The 16,877-nt window shown below is 48.7% G+C and overlaps 1 protein-coding gene across 1 annotated transcript in view; it reads right to left on the reverse strand.

Annotated features, from left to right (window-relative positions):
• Nucleotides 1–2,283: 2,283 nt before the first annotated feature.
• Nucleotides 2,284–16,877, reverse strand: part of NHLH2 (nescient helix-loop-helix 2) — a 53,595-nt gene continuing 39,001 nt past the window's right edge. Inside the window, exon 2 of the mRNA XM_063950569.1 lies at nucleotides 2,284–4,678. Within this exon, the coding sequence (XP_063806639.1) occupies nucleotides 4,298–4,660 (363 nt within the window). The 5' untranslated portion in view covers nucleotides 4,661–4,678 and the 3' untranslated portion in view covers nucleotides 2,284–4,297. The remainder of the gene's footprint in view (nucleotides 4,679–16,877) is intronic.

The raw sequence follows: 16,877 nt of genomic DNA on the forward strand, positions 1-16,877 counted from the left end.
TAGATGGGCCAGGTGTTTGTGTCGGCCACTAGGGTCGCTTAGCTTACTCACACAGCTACCTCATTGCGCCTCTTTTTTTCTTTGCGTCATGTGCTGTTTGGGGAGTGTTTTTTGGAAGGGCCATCCTGCGTGACACTGCAGTGCCACTCCTAGATGGGCCAGGTGTTTGTGTCGGCCACTAGGGTCACTTATCTTAGTCACACAGCTACCTCATTGCGCCTCTTTTTTTCTTCTTTGCGTCATGTGCTGTTTGGGGAGTATTTTTTGGAAGGGCCATCCGGCCTAACACTGCAGTGCCACTCCTAGATGGGCCAGGTGTTTGTGTCGGCCACTAAGGTCGCTTAGCTTACTCACACAGCTACCTCATTGCGCCTCTTTTTTTGTTTGCGTCATGTGCTGTTTGGGGAGTGTTTTTTGGAAGGGCCATCCTGCGTGACACTGCAGTGCCACTCCTAGATGGGCCAGGTGTTTGTGTCGGCCACTTGGGTCGCTGAGCTTAGTCATCCAGCGACCTCGGTGCAAATTTTAGGACTAAAAATAATATTGTGAGGTGTGAGGTGTTCAGAATAGACTGAAAATGAGTGGAAATTATGGTTATTGAGGTTAATAATACTTTGGGATCAAAATGACCCTCAAATTCTATGATTTAAGCTGTTTTTTAGGGTTTTTTGAAAAAAACACCCGAATCCAAAACACACCCGAATCCGACAAAAAAAATTCGGTGAGGTTTTGCCAAAACGCGTTCGAACCCAAAACACGGCCACGGAACCGAACCCAAAACCAAAACACAAAACCCGAAAAATTTCCGGTGCACATCTCTACCAATCAGGCCTGTATGGTAGAGTGGCCAGGCAGAAGCCACTCCTTAGTAAAAAAGCACATGGCAGCTGGCCTGGAGTTTGCCAAAATGCACCTGAAGGACTCTCAGACCATGAGAAACACAATTCTCTGGTCTGAAGAGACAATGATTGAACTCTTTGGCGTGAATGCCAGGCGTCATGTTTGGAGGAACCAGGCACCGCTCATCACCAGGCCAATACCATCCCTACAGTGAAGCATGATGGTGGCAGCATCATTCTGTGGGGATGTTTTTCAGCGGCAGGAACTGGGAGACTAGTCAGGATAGAGGGAAAGATGAATGCAGCAATGTACAGAGACATCCTGGATGAAAACCTGCTCCAGAGCGCTCTTGACACCAGACTGGGGCGACGGTTCATCTTTCAGCAGGACAACGACCCTAAGCACACAGCCAAGATATCAAAGGAGTGGCTTCAGGACAACTCTGTGAATGTCCTTGAGTGGCCCAGCCAGAGCCCAGACCTGAATCCGATTGAACATCTCTGGAGAGATCTGAAAATGGCTGTGCACCGACGCTTCCCATCCAACCTGATGGAGCTTGAGAGGTGCTGCAAAGAGGAATGGGCGAAACTGCCCAAAGATAGGTATGCCAAGCTTGTGGCATCATATTCAAAAAGACTTGAGGCTGTAATTGCTGCCAAAGGTGCATCAACAAAGTATTGAGCAAAGGCTGTGAATACTTATGTACATGTGATTTCTTAGTTTTTTATTTTTAATACATTTGAAAAAAATCTAAAAAAAAAAACTTTTTTTCACATTGTCATTATGGGGTATTGTGTGTAAAATGTTGAGGGGAAAAATGAATTTATTCCATTTTGGAATAAGGCTGTAACATAACAAAATGTGGAAAAACTGAAGCGCTGCGAATACTTTTCGTATGCACTGTATCTGCATGGGTAGAATGGGTCTGGGACTCAGGGTCGACAACAAAAAGGTCAACACACCTTAGGTCGACACCAATTGGTCGACACACCTTAGGTCAACATGGACAAAAGGTCGACATGGACAAAAGGTCGACAGGAACAAGGTCGACATGGAAAAAGGTCGACATGAGTTTTTTATGTTTTTTTTGTGACGTTTTCTTCGGAGAGTGACTGGGAACCCCAATTAGTGCACAGCGTCCCCTCGCATGGCTCGCTTCGCTCGCCATGCTTCGGGCATGGTGCCTTCGCTCCGCTTCGCTCGGCACAGATTACCGTTCCAATCGTAGTCCACGTGGATCGTTAAGTATGAAAAGGTTCCAAAAAAGAAAAAAAAAAACATAAAAAACTCATGTCGACCCTTTTCCACGTCGACCTTGTTCCTGTCAACCTTTTATCCATGTCGACCTTTTGTCCATGTCGACCTAAGGTGTGTCGACCAATTGGTGTCGACCTAAGGTGTGTCGACCTTTTTGTTGTCGACCTGGAGTCCGGATACCGGTAGAATGACCACTGTATCTGCGTGGGTAGAATGACATTAGGAATGCCATCATGGTTACTGTGGACCATCTGACCGATGGTCCACAGTAACCATGATGGCATTCCTAATGTCAACAACTCAATGTCGATGCTAGAATGTCAGTATGGTTCAACATGTCAGCAGGAGCCGCGTTGATGTCTGCCAGCCAGGAAGGTTAGGGTTAGGCTATGGGGAGGGCGAGGTTAGGGTTAGGCTATGGGGAGGGTAAGGTTAGGGTTAGGCTATGGGGAGGGCGAGGTTAGGGTTAGGCTATGGGGAGGGTAAGGTTAGGGTTAGGCTATGGGGAGGGTAAGGTTAGGGTTAGGCTATGGGGAGGGTGAGGTTACGGTTAGGCTATGGGGGAGGGGGGAGGATAGGGTTAGGCTATGGGGGGTGAGGTTACGGTTAGGCTATGGGTGAGGTTAGGGAGGTTAGGGTTAGGCTATGGGGAGGGTAAGGTTAGGGTTAGGCTATGGGGAGGGTAAGGTTAGGGTTAGGCTATGGGGAGGGTGAGGTTACGGTTAGGCTATGGGGGAGGGGGTGAGGTTAGGGTTAGGCTATGGGGGGTGAGGTTAGGGAGGTTAGGGTTAGGCTATGGGGGGGTGAGGTTAGGGAGGTTAGGGTTAGGCTATGGGGGGGTGAGGTTAGGGAGGTTAGGGTTAGGCTATGGGGGGGTGAGGTTAGGGAGGTTAGGGTTAGGCTATGGGGGGGTGAGGTTAGGGAGGTTAGGGTTAGGCTATGGGGGGGTGAGGTTAGGGAGGTTAGGGTTAGGCTATGGGGGGGTGAGGTTAGGGAGGTTAGGGTTAGGCTATGGGGGGGTGAGGTTAGGGAGGTTAGGGTTAGGCTATGGGGGGGTGAGGTTAGGGAGGTTAGGGTTAGGCTATGGGGGGGTGAGGTTAGGGAGGTTAGGGTTAGGCTATGGGGGGTGAGGTTAGGGAGGTTAGGGTTAGGCTATGGGGGGTGAGGTTAGGGAGGTTAGGGTTAGGCTATGGGGGGTGAGGTTAGGGAGGTTAGGGTTAGGCTATGGGGGGGTGAGGTTAGGGAGGTTAGGGTTAGGCTATGGGGGGTGAGGTTAGGGAGGTTAGGGTTAGGCTATGGGGGGGTGAGGTTAGGGAGGTTAGGGTTAGGCTATGGGGGGTGAGGTTAGGGAGGTTAGGGTTAGGCTATGGGGGGGGTGAGGTTAGGGAGGTTAGGGTTAGGCTATGGGGGGTGAGGTTAGGGAGGTTAGGGTTAGGCTATGGGGGGGTGAGGTTAGGGAGGTTAGGGTTAGGCTATGGGGGGTGAGGTTAGGGAGGTTAGGGTTAGGCTATTTGTGCGGTTAGGCTGCAGCATTATCCAGCATCACATGTAGCGTATACCGCACCCATTCCCACGCAGAGGATACAGAGAGAGCGCTGTAGTTACAGTACCACAGTAAGAGGGCGGAACAACATATATTTCCAACTACCACATAAGTAAGGGGAAGGGGGGCCCCAGAGGAGGTTACTTGGTCATAAGGAATGTATACATGTGTGTGTATATACACACAACCACGTATATACGCATGTATGTACTGTATGTGCTCATGTAATATACAAAGCAGCCACTATGTGGCACTGTTAATCTACACAGATAACACACACATCTGCCACAAGGTGTCTTCACTGCTACATTAAGAATAGGCACCTCTAAGACACGGAACCACCACACAGTCACCTTTGGTCCAATAACCTATGAATTAATGCACATTGTTTTACTTGCTGCCTATAGCTACTGACTGGTGCTGGCCGGAGGCTCAGTCTCAGCCTGGAAGAGGCTAATGTCTCTGAGCCAGTGGTCACCAAGCCATGAGTCACACTGGGCTCTCACCAGTGACTACTGGGTCTGTGAGGGACACACCTAACCATGGCATTGCTTCCACCTGTCAGTCTAACCACAGCACTGCCCTCCCACACTAGCAGGGTCCATCATGTAATGCCTGCCATATGGCCCCATGTCCTACAGATCGTCCATGCACCATCTAGACATCCAACACATGGTTGAGGTAGGAGATGTAGCAGATCGCCAGGCGCAGGATCTCAATCTTTGAGAGCTTTTTGTCTGGGGGCAGAGTTGGCAGAAGGCCTCGTAGCTCGGCAAAGGCCACGTTAAAGGCCTCCACGCGGATTCGTTCCCTGGTAGCATGTGCTGAACGATACTTGGCGGTGGCTCGTCTTTTCCGCCTCTTCTCCTCACGGCTCAGTTGTGGGGGAAGACACGGAGTCCCACAGCCTCCTCCCTCGGTCTCAGACACACTGCCTCCCTTTGTCTCGCTCACTGCGGAGTCAGACTCGGACTGGGCCGACGGTTGGTCTGAATCCACCTGTTCTGGACTCAGCATCATCTTTGCGCTCTACTGCACCTGCAAAATAAGCACAAAATCGGGATTGCAGTCATGACAGAACTCAAAAACACTGACCCACCATGTTGGCACACGCTGGTAGCATGGCGCCGATCTGCCAGGGTCTTCATTGTGTGTCTTAGGCACCAACAGAGAAGACAACTTTCTCCTACCATGAAATGTGACTGTTTCTGTACCACACATAACAGAATCTGATCTGGTTGAGCAGAAAGACCAACCAACCTGGAAGAGGGGCCCCAGGTGAACATGGAACAAGGATACCCAACATTCGTCCATTTAGATGCCCTGCACAACGTGATGTCTCATCACAGACACGTAGAGAAGATGGTTCTATCGCTCATTGGCATTGAGTGAGTTGTGCTATCTGTAATATGTATCTTTGTGCACCGGGTAGAGGTTAGTAGCCCAGGGGCCATGCTTTGCTTATTATTTCCACTAGCAAGAAATCAGCGGTGGTTTATAAATACTTCCAACATAAAATGGGGTCTTATAATACACCACCATCATCATCATCATGGAGACTTGTAATACACCACCATCATCATGGGCCTTATAATACATAACCAACTACATGGGGTCTTATAATATATCACCACCTTCATTTGGACTTATTATAAACCACCACCTACATGGGGCCTTACATTATACCACCACCATAATTGGGCAATATAATATACAACCACCTCCATGAGGCCATTTACAGCACTACATAAATGGGGCCATATAATACACCACCACCGACATGGAGCCTTATAATAAACCACCATCTATATGGGGCCATATAATACACCTCCACCTGCATGGGGCCATATAATACACCACCACCTACTTCGGTGATATGATACACCACCACTTACACTGGGCCATATAATGCGCCTCCACCTTCATAGGGCTTATAATGTACAACCAACTACATGGGGTCTTTTAATACACCACCAACTATATGGGGTCTTATACTACTCCACCACCTATATGAAGCATTATAATACACCACCACCTTCATAGAGCCTTATAATACACTACCATCATCATGGGGCCTTATAATACACCACCACATACATGGGGCCTTGTAATACACCAACACCTGCATGGGCCCTTACATTACACCACCACCATCATTGGGCCTTATAATACACCACCACCTTCATCCGGTCTTATAATACACCAACACCTACTTTGGGTCATATAATGCACCACCACCTTCATGGGGCCATATAATACACCAACACCAACATGGGGCCTTATAATACACCACCAACATCATCATCATAGGTCCATATACTCCACCACCTACTCTACATGGGGACTTATAATACACCACCATCATCATCATGGGGCCATATATACCACCACCTACTCTACATGGGGACTTATAATACACCACCATCATCATCATGGGGCCATATATACCACCACCTACTCTACATGGGGACTTATAATACACCACCATCATCATCATGGGGCCATATATACCACCACCTACTCTACATGGGGACTTATAATACACCACCATCTACATAGAGCCTCATATTACACCATCCCCCACATGGGGCCTTGTACCCCCAACTATATGGGGTCATATAATACACCACCATCATCATCATGGGTCCATTGTTAGGATCTCCTGCTCTGTGCTGCCACGTCGCCATGGCAACCGGGAGGCAAGTGTTAGCGAAGTAACCTGAGCGCAGCTGATACTCCGGTCCGGGTTTTTACTGTGTAGTGGTTACAGGCTCTGTGCACGGCAGGGAATCCGGCGCTGGTTTTGTGCTCACAGTCTGTGAGGTCTGAGTGGGGCGTGGACAGCACCTGCTATATAAACCATCCTCTCAGGCTAGGAAAATGCTGCTGAATCTTTGTTTGTTAGTCAGTTCCAGAGAGTTAGCTAGTACTGTGTGACTTTGTATTTACTTGTTGCTTACTGCGAATAGGCCTTGGGATTCGGTACTTCATTCTGCCAATCCGGACCTAGCAGTAAGACTGGAGTCAGTTGTTTGACCTGCTGGGGTTCTTTTGCTATTCTGTGAACCCAGCAGGTTTGCGGCTGTACTCTCAGACCTGCTTGCTTAATCCTCCCTCACTGTGCAGGGCGTCCAGGTGTCAGTTTAGTGGCAGTAAGCTGAACCTGTGCCCTGCAAGTGGGGGTTAGGATTGTGGATACTCTCCTTGTGTCTATATTTCTATCTCTGACCAAGGAGTTTATTCCCACACCCGTTGGTAACCCTTTGGGGTTTTTTCTGTTGCTCTTAGCAACATCATTTTAGGTGCTCCACATGTTAAATCACTACACCTCGCTTCATTGTCCGCTCTATTCCATCTGAGCATTCCTGACACTAGGGAGACACCCAAAGGCTCAGGAACTGGGTTTCTCCGTTCACTTTGTGTTTATTAGTTATTCCATCACCTTCTGTGTATGTTATACTGTCTGTGAGTTCGTTTGCTTCGCATCCCTCTCTGCTCATACACCGGTATACTCCTGTTAGCACTGGTGTGCGTAACATCCATATACACCACCACCTACTGTACATGGAGCCTTATAATACACCACCACCCACATGGGGCCTAAAATACACCATCAACTACATGTGCATATAGTATATCTGTATAAAGAAGGGCAACTAAAATGGTGCCTGGCCTATGTAACAAAACATACCCAGAAAGACTAAGACTGGAGATGACCAGTGAGTGGATGAGGGTCTTAGTAGCGTCCTGGGTGAGAACGGATCTGATCCTGGAAATGTTTCAAAGATGGTAACGGCAGGACTGTGAGAGGTGCTGAATGTGTGGTGTCAGAGGGACTGGGGGACTCACGGAGCGCTGGCCATGCCCCCGTAGTGATGGAAAATGGGGGCATGGCTCGCAATTGCAGCACTCCCGTGAAGCCGCGCCCCTTCCCTCAGGCCACACCCCCTTTTCAGGCGGGCGCGGCTTTGCTGCTCTATAGCATCCCTCCTAGTTATCTCCCAATGTTGCGGCCATCCCAGTTTTGGTTAATGAGTATGCGCAATGTCGCCATTGTATTATTATGCAGAATATACATGGAGACTATGGGGGTCATTCCGAGTTTATCACACACTGCCAGTTTTCGCAGCACAGCGATCAGGTAAAAAAAATGGCAAAACTGCGCATGCGTATGCACTGCCATGCACACGCGCGTCGTACGGGTACAAACAGCATCGTTGCTGTGCAATGCTTCTAGGAAGAAGGCATTTATGGGTGTCAACTGACCGTTTTCTGGGAGTGGTTGGGAAAACGCAGGCGTGACCAGGCGTTTGTGTGGAGATGTGTCCTGTTCCCCAGGACACATCCCAGCTACAGCACGCAGGGGATCTGTGTCTCTGACAGCGCTGGGACAGCTTGTCTGTCCCTAGCGCCTGTCAGTGTGCAGGAGCGGCGGGTGTCCGGTGCAGGGATTACACTTTTCCCTGCACCGGACCGGAGGCTGCGAAGGCGTTCAAATGTTGGCGCCCTCCGGGAGCCAATCACGGCTCCCGGAGCGGCGGCCAATCAGAGACAGGCGCGGCGAGCCAATCGGCGCTCGCCGCGTCATAGGCCCCGCCCCCGGCATCTGACGTCAGATGCCGAGCGTGAGCCGAACAAAAGAAGAAGCACGCGGAAGAGCGCGGAAGAAGCGGCCGGGACCCGGAGAAGGAAGTCAGCGCGCAGGAGCGCAGAAGAGAGTCCGGCGCGGAGGAGAAGACGACGGCCGTTTGAAGAAGAGCTCCGGTGGCCGCTGAAGAGGCCAGAAGACGTCGGGCTCCTGCAAGAAGATGTCCAGCGGCGGCTGGACGCGGAGGAGTGGAGGCGACGCCGCTGGCCAGGACGGGTCAGCGGCAGAAGAGGGCGCCGGAGACCCCCGGATCAGGTGAGGCCTCAGTGAGGCTACTTCCACCCCCCTCTCCTTTCCTCCATAGACCATCAGGGACGGGCATTAGGCCCGGGGGCACAATTCAGGCACTAGGCCTGGGGCGCAGATAGGAGGTTGGGGCCACCATTTGATTTGGTGGTTTGGGCATTAGGCCCAAGCCACCTCAACGGCGCCGTAGGCGGGCATTAGGCCCAAGGGGCACATCGGGCACTGGGCCTGTGGGGGCATTAGGCCCTAGTGCATTTTGGCAGAGTAGGTACATATAAGGTGACCCTGGACACTAGGCCCAGGTCACCCAACGGGCGACAAGTTAGGCGGGCGCTAGGCCCGTGGGTGAAGTCAGGCCTCCGGCCTGTGTGCAGTCAGGGGGCGCTAGGCCCAGTGAATAAGTGCCCCCCCCAAGGTGAATAAAGGTGGCACTGGGCACTAGGCCCAGGCCACCCTGAAGTGTTTAGGTAGGCAAGTCCGCTCGACCTGAGCCCCATAGAAGGAAGTCTACAGGAGGTGGGCAGGTTGTGCGGCGCCCACCCCCCTTCCAGCGGTAGGTAGGGATTTAAAGGAACTGCACCATTTGATGTTGTACTCTGATATGTGTGTTGTTACCGTGCAGGGCAAAGTGTTGTTTTAGAGTTTGTGCATAGTTTGTGTTGCACCACCCACACTTGAGCCAGTTTGAGGGCTTTGTTTATGTAGCTAGTGTAGCGGATGCACACTAGGTTAGAGTGAGGCCCTGCACGGCTGTTTCTCTCTTTGCCTCCTTACAGGGACCTGCAAGTGGGGAAGATCGGAGTACAAGACGTAGGGCGGTGAGTAACATCGGTCTGTGTGTTCCTTCTGTGTGTCCCTATCTATCTCCCTTCCTTCAGGGCAACGGTGAGCCTTGCACGCCGGTGCAAGGTAGAATTTCCACCTGGCGCGAGAGTGCCAATAGGTGAAATTCGGGCTCTGAGGCGTACGCCTGGGATGACCCTCACCTAGCCCGAAAGCGTTATTTTTCTTGGTTCCGGAGGGCGTTTCAGTCCACAGTCAGGAGGGCGGCACTCAGCAATCTCCTTCCTCCTAGGTCATCGTGTCCAGGTCCGTTGAAGGTTCCGGTACCTGAATGTGAGAGAGTGCGGCGCCTGGTAAGTGGTGAACCTACACGGCAGCAGGCACTACACGCACCGCCACCACCCTCTTACATTTGCAGGGCGGGTGTCTGACGTCAATTCCGGGACCTTCGTCGCTGGAATCATCGCACAGGATAAGTAACTACAGGGATGGTCTTATTTTGCACAAAATGTTTTTGTACTGCTCAGCTGCACAGGCGTTCGCACACTTGCAAAGCGAAAAAACACTCCCCCGTGGGCAGCGACAATGCGTTTGCACGGCTGCTAAAAGTAGCTAGCGAGCGATCAACTCGGAATGAGGGCCAATGTCTGCAGAAATTGAGTTTTCTAGTAGACCGTGTTATAAATGAGAGGATGTGAGGCTAGCAGAAAGTAATATAACAATGTGGCTCCCAGTGCGAGCATTAAAAAAATGTGCGCCCTTCCCATAGACAATCAAAAATGCCCATCATAGACATAAAGAGAGGGTGTGGCTTTGCTAAAATGGGCGTGGCCTTGCTACAAATGGGCCTGGACTCGTAGGAAAAGACTAACTAATACCCGAGTTTTTGACCCTGCACCAACAGACCTCGGTCACCACAGGAAAAAACAAACAGTCCACCATAAGTCCCACACAGTAATGCCCCTGCACCATATTATGCCACACACCGCAATGCCCCTGCACCATATTATGCCACACACCGCAATGCCCCTGCACCATATTATGCCACACACCGCAATGCCCCTGCACCATATTATGCCACACACCGCAATGCCCCTGCACCATATTATGCCACACACCGCAATGCCCCTGCACCATATTATGCCACACACCGCAATGCCTGTGATACATTGGGCCTAATTCAGAGTTGATCGCAGCAGAAAATTTGTTAGCTGTTGGGCAAAACCATGTGCACTACAGGGGGGGCAGATGTAACATGTGCAGAGAGAGTTACATTTGGGTGGGGTGTGATCAAACTGAAATCTAAATTGCAGTGTAAAAATAAAGCAGCCAGTATTTACCCTGCACAGAAACAATATAATCCACCCAAATCTAACTCTCTCTGCACATCTTACATCTGACCCACCTGCACTGCACATGTTACATCTGCCCCCCCCCCCCCCCCCGGCAGTGCACATGGTTTTGCCCAACTGCTATCAAACTTACTGCTGCGATCAGATCTGAATTACCCCCATTATGCCCTACAGTAAAACTTCTAATTACTTTAAATTACCTGCTCATTGCCAAGGGTTTCATGCGCTGGGTGTCATGCTCGCTGCCAGGGGTTTCATGCGCTGGGTGTCATGCTCGTTGCCAGGGGTTTCATGTGCTGACTGTCATGCTCGTTGCCAGGGGTTTCATGTGCTGGATGATATGCTCGTTGCCAGGGGTTTCATATGCTGGATGTCATGCTCGTTGCCAGGGATTTCATGCGCTGGGTGTCATGCTCGCTGCCAGGGGTTTCATGCGCTGGGTGTCATGCTCGTTGCCAGGGGTTTCATGTGCTGACTGTCATGCTCGTTGCCAGGGGTTTCATGTGCTGGGTGTCATGCTCGTTGCCAGGGATTTCATATGCTGGATGTCATGCTCGTTGCCAGGGGTTTCATGCGCTGGGTGTCATGCTCATTGCCAGTGGTTTCATGGGTTGAGTGTAATGCTCGTTGCCAGGGGTTTCATGTGCTAGGTGTCATGCTTGCTGCCAGGAGTTTTCATACGCTGGGTGTCATGCTCGTTGCCAGGGGTTTCATGCGCTGGGTGTCATGCTTGTTGCCAGGGGTTTCATACGCTGGGTGTCATGCTCGCTGCCAGGGGTTTCATGTGCTGGGTGTCATGCTCGTTGCCAGGGGTTTCATGCGCTGACTGTCATGCTCGTTGCCAGGGGTTTCATGTGCTGGGTGTCATGCTCGTTGCCAGGGGTTTCATATGCTGGATGTCATGCTCGTTGCCAGGGGTTTCATGCGCTGGGTGTCATGCTCATTGCTAGGGGTTTCATGGGTTGAGTGTAATGCTCGTTGCCAGGGGTTTCATGCACTAGGTGTCATGCTTGCTGCCAGGGGTTTCATACGCTGGGTGTCATGCTCGTTGCCAGGGGTTTCATGCGCTGGGTGTCATGCTTGTTGCCAGGGGTTTCATATGCTGGGTGTCATGCTTGTTGCCAGGGGTTTCATGCGCTGGGTGTCATGCTCGTTGCCAGGGGTTTCATGTGCTGACTGTCATGCTCGTTGCCAGGGGTTTCATGTGCTAAGTGTCAAGCTCGTTGCCAGGGGTTTCCTATGCTGGGTGTCATACTTGTTGCAAGGGGTTTCATGAGATGGGTGTCATGCTCATTGCCAGGGGTTTCATGGGCTGAGTGTAATGCTCGCTGCCAGGGGTTTCATGCGCTAGGTGTCATGCTTGTTGCCAGGGGTTTCATGCGCTGGGTGTCATGCTCGTTGCCAGGGGTTTCAAGGGGTGAGTGTAATGCTTGTTGCCAGGGGTTTCATACGCTGGGTGTCATGCTCGTTGCCAGGGGTTTCATGCGCTGGGTGTCATGCTCGTTGCCAGGGGTTTCATGTGCTGACTGTCATGCTCGTTGCCAGGGGTTTCATGTGCTAAGTGTCAAGCTCGTTGCCAGGGGTTTCATATGCTGGGTGTCATACTTGTTGCCAGGGGTTTCATGAGCTGGGTGTCATGCTCATTGCCAGGGGTTTCATGGGCTGAGTGTAATGCTCGCTGCCAGCGGTTTCATGCGCTAGGTGTCATGCTTGTTGCCAGGGGTTTCATGCACTGGGTGTCATGCTCGTTGCAAGGGGTTTCAAGGGGTGAGTGTAATGCTCGTTTCCAGGAGTTTCATATGCTGGGTGTCATGCTTGTTGCCAATGGTTTCATGCTCTGGGTTCCATGCTCGTTGCCAAGGGTTTCATGCGCTGGGTTCCATGCTCGTTGCCAAGGGTAATGCTCATTGTTGAGGGGGTGTATATACACTGGCACCCTGAAATCCTGCTCCGCTCCCCCTCCTACCTCTTCCATAGTACTCCTCTCGGTGAGTGGAGTTTTGCAGAATGACGTGATTGTGTCACAACACAACTGCTGAATTCAGGAAAACTGTCATCTCTCCCCTATACACCTGTCTTATCCATATCATAAACACCTGTCTCATATCTCCCCTGTACACCTGTCTTATCCATATCATACACACCTGTCTCATATCTCCCCTATACACCTGTCTTATCCATATCATAAACACCTGTCTCATATCTCCCCTGTACACCTGTCTTATCCATATCATACACACCTGTCTCATCTCTCCCCTATGCACCTGTCTTATACATATCATACACACGTGTCTCATCTCACCCCTATACACCTGTCTTATCCATATCATACACACCTGTCTCATTTCTCCCCTATAAACCTGTCTTATCCATATCATACACACCTGTCTCATATCTCCCCTATACACCTGTCTTATCCATATCATACACACCTATCTCATATCTCCCATATACACCTGTCTTATCCATATCATACACACCTGTCTCATATCTCCCCGATGCACCTGTCTTATCCATATCATACACACCTGTCTCATATCTCCCCTATACACCTGTATTATCTATATCATACACAACTATCTCATATCTCCCTTATACACCTGTCTTATCCATATCATACACACCTGTCTCATATCTCCCCTATACACCTGTCTTATCCATATCATACACACCTGTCTCATATCTCCCCTATACACCTGTCTTATCCATATCATACACACCTGTCTCATATCTCCCCTATACACCTGTCTTATCCATATCATACACACCTGTCTCATATCTCCCCTATACACCTGTCTTATCCATATCATACACACCTGTCTCATATCTCCCATATACACCTGTCTTATCCATATCATATACACCTGTCTCACATCTCCCCTATACACCTGTCTTATCCATATCATACACACCTGTCTCATATCTCCCCTATACACCTGTCTTATCAATATCATACACACCTGTCTCATATCTCCCCTGTACACCTGTCTTATCCATATCATACACACCTGTCTCATGTCTCCCCTATACACCTGTCTTATTCATATCATACACACCTGTCTCATATCTCCCCTATACACCTGTCTTATACATATCATACACACCTGTCTCATATCTCCCCTATACACCTGTCTTATCCATTTCATACACACCTGTCTCATCTCTCCCCTATACACCTGTCTAATCCATATCATACACACCTGTCTCATATCTCCCCTATACACCTTTCTAATCCATATCATAACCACCTGTCTCATCTCTCCCCTATACACCTGTCTTATCCATATCATACACACCTGTCTCATATCTCCCCTATACACCTGTCTTATCCATATCATACACACCTGTCTCATATCTCCCCTATACACCTGTCTTATCCATATCATACACACCTATCTCATCTCTCCCCTATACACCTGTTTTGTCCATATCGTACACACCTGTCTCATCTCTCCCATATACACCTGTCTTATCCATATCATACACACCTGTCTCATCTCTCCCCTATACACCTGTCTAATCCATATCATACACACCTGTCTCATATCTCCCCTATACACCTGTCTTATCCATATCATAACCACCTGTCTCATCTCTCCCCTATACACCTGTCTTATCCATATCATACACACCTGTCTCATATCTCCCCTATACACCTGTCTTATCCATATCATACACACCTGTCTCATATCTCCCCTATACACCTGTCTTATCCATATCATACACACCTGTCTCATTCTCCCCTATACACCTGTCTTATCTATATCATACACACCTGTCTCATCTCTGCCCTATACACCTGTCTTATCCATATCATACACACCTGTCTCATCTCTGCCCTATACACATGTCTTATCCAAATCATACACACCTGTCTCATATCTCCCCTATACACCTGTCTTATCCATATCATACACACCTATCTCATATCTCCCCTGTACACCTGTCTTATACATATCATACACACCTGTCTCATATCTCCCCTGTACACCTGTCTTATACATATCATACACACCTGTCTCATATCTCCCCTAAACACCTGTCTTATCCATATCATACACACCTGTCTTTTCTCTCCCCTATACACCTGTCTTATCCATATCATACACACCTGTCTCATATCTCCCCTATACTTCTGTCTTATCCATATCATACACACCTGTCTCATCTCTCCACTATACACCTGTCTTATCCATATCATACACACCTGTCTCATATCTCCCCTGTACACCTGTCTTATCCTTATCATACTCACCTCTCTCATATCTCCCCTATACACCTGTCTCATCTCTCCCCTATACACCTGTCTTATCCATATCATACACACCTGTCTCATCTCTGCCCTATACACATGTCTTATCCATATCATACACACCTGTCTCATATCTCCCTTATACACCTGTCTTATCCATATCATACACACCTGTCTCATATCTCCCCTATACACCTGTCTTATCCATATCATACACACCTGTCTCATGTCTCCCCTATACACCTGTCTTATCCATATCATACACACCTGTCTCATCTCTCCCCTATACACCTGTCTTATCCATATCTTACACACCTGTCTCATATCTCCCCTATAAACCTGTCTTATCCATATCATACACACCTGTCTCATATCTCCCATATACGCCTGTCTTATACATATCATACACACCTGTCTCATATCTCCCATATACACCTGTATTATACATATCATACACACCTATCTCATATCTCCCTTATACACCTGTCTTATACATATCCTACACACCTATCTCATATCTCCCTTATACACCTGTCTTATACATATCATACACACCTATATCATAACTCCCTTATACACCTGTCTTATATATATCATACACACCCATCTCATATCTCCCCTATACACCTGTCTTATCTATATCATACACACCTGTCTCATCTCTCCCCTATACACCTGTCTTATCCATATCATACACACCTGTCTCATCTCTGCCCTATACACATGTCTTATCCATATCATACACACCTGTCTCATATCTCCCTTATACACCTGTCTTATCCATATCATACACACCTGTCTCATATCTCCCCTATACACCTGTCTTATCCATATCATACACACCTGTCTCATGTCTCCCCTATACACCTGTCTTATCCATATCATACACACCTGTCTCATCTCTCCCCTATACACCTGTCTTATCCATATCTTACACACCTGTCTCATATCTCCCCTATAAACCTGTCTTATCCATATCATACACACCTGTCTCATATCTCCCATATACGCCTGTCTTATACATATCATACACACCTGTCTCATATCTCCCATATACACCTGTATTATACATATCATACACACCTATCTCATATCTCCCTTATACACCTGTCTTATACATATCCTACACACCTATCTCATATCTCCCTTATACACCTGTCTTATACATATCATACACACCTATATCATAACTCCCTTATACACCTGTCTTATATATATCATACACACCCATCTCATATCTCCCCTATACACCTGTCTTATCTATATCATACACACCTGTCTCATCTCTCCCCTATACACCTGTCTTATCCATATCATACTCACCTGTCTCATAACTCCCCTATACACCTGTCTTATCCATATCATACTCACCTGTCTCATCTCTCCCCTATACACCTGTCTTATCCATATCATACTCACCTGTCTCATATCTCCCCTATACACCTGTCTTATCCATATCATACACACCTGTCTCTTCTCTCCCCTATACACCTGTCTTATCTATATCATACACACCTGTCTCATAACTCCCCTATACACCTGTCTTATCCATATCATACTCACCTGTCTCCTCTCTCCCCTATACACCTGTCTTATCCATATCATACACACCTGTCTCATTTCTCACCTATACACCTGTGCTATCCATATCATACATACCTGTCTCATCTTTCCCCTAGACGCCTGTCTTATCCATATCATAAACACCTGTCTCATATCTGCCCTATACACCTATCTTATCCATATTATAAATACCTGTCTCATCTCTCCCCTAGACGCCTGTCTTATCGATAGCATACACACCTGTCTCATATCTCTCCTATACACCTGTCTTATCCATATCATACACACCTGTCTCATCTCTCCCCTATACACCTGTCTTATCCATATCATACACACCTGTCTCATATCTCCCCTTGTTATGAGCCACGGCTGTGGCTCATTTCCATTTTGCAT

The sequence above is a fragment of the Pseudophryne corroboree genome, chromosome 2 (genome assembly GCF_028390025.1).
Source record: "Pseudophryne corroboree isolate aPseCor3 chromosome 2, aPseCor3.hap2, whole genome shotgun sequence".
NCBI classification, from domain to species: Eukaryota; Metazoa; Chordata; class Amphibia; order Anura; family Myobatrachidae; genus Pseudophryne; species Pseudophryne corroboree.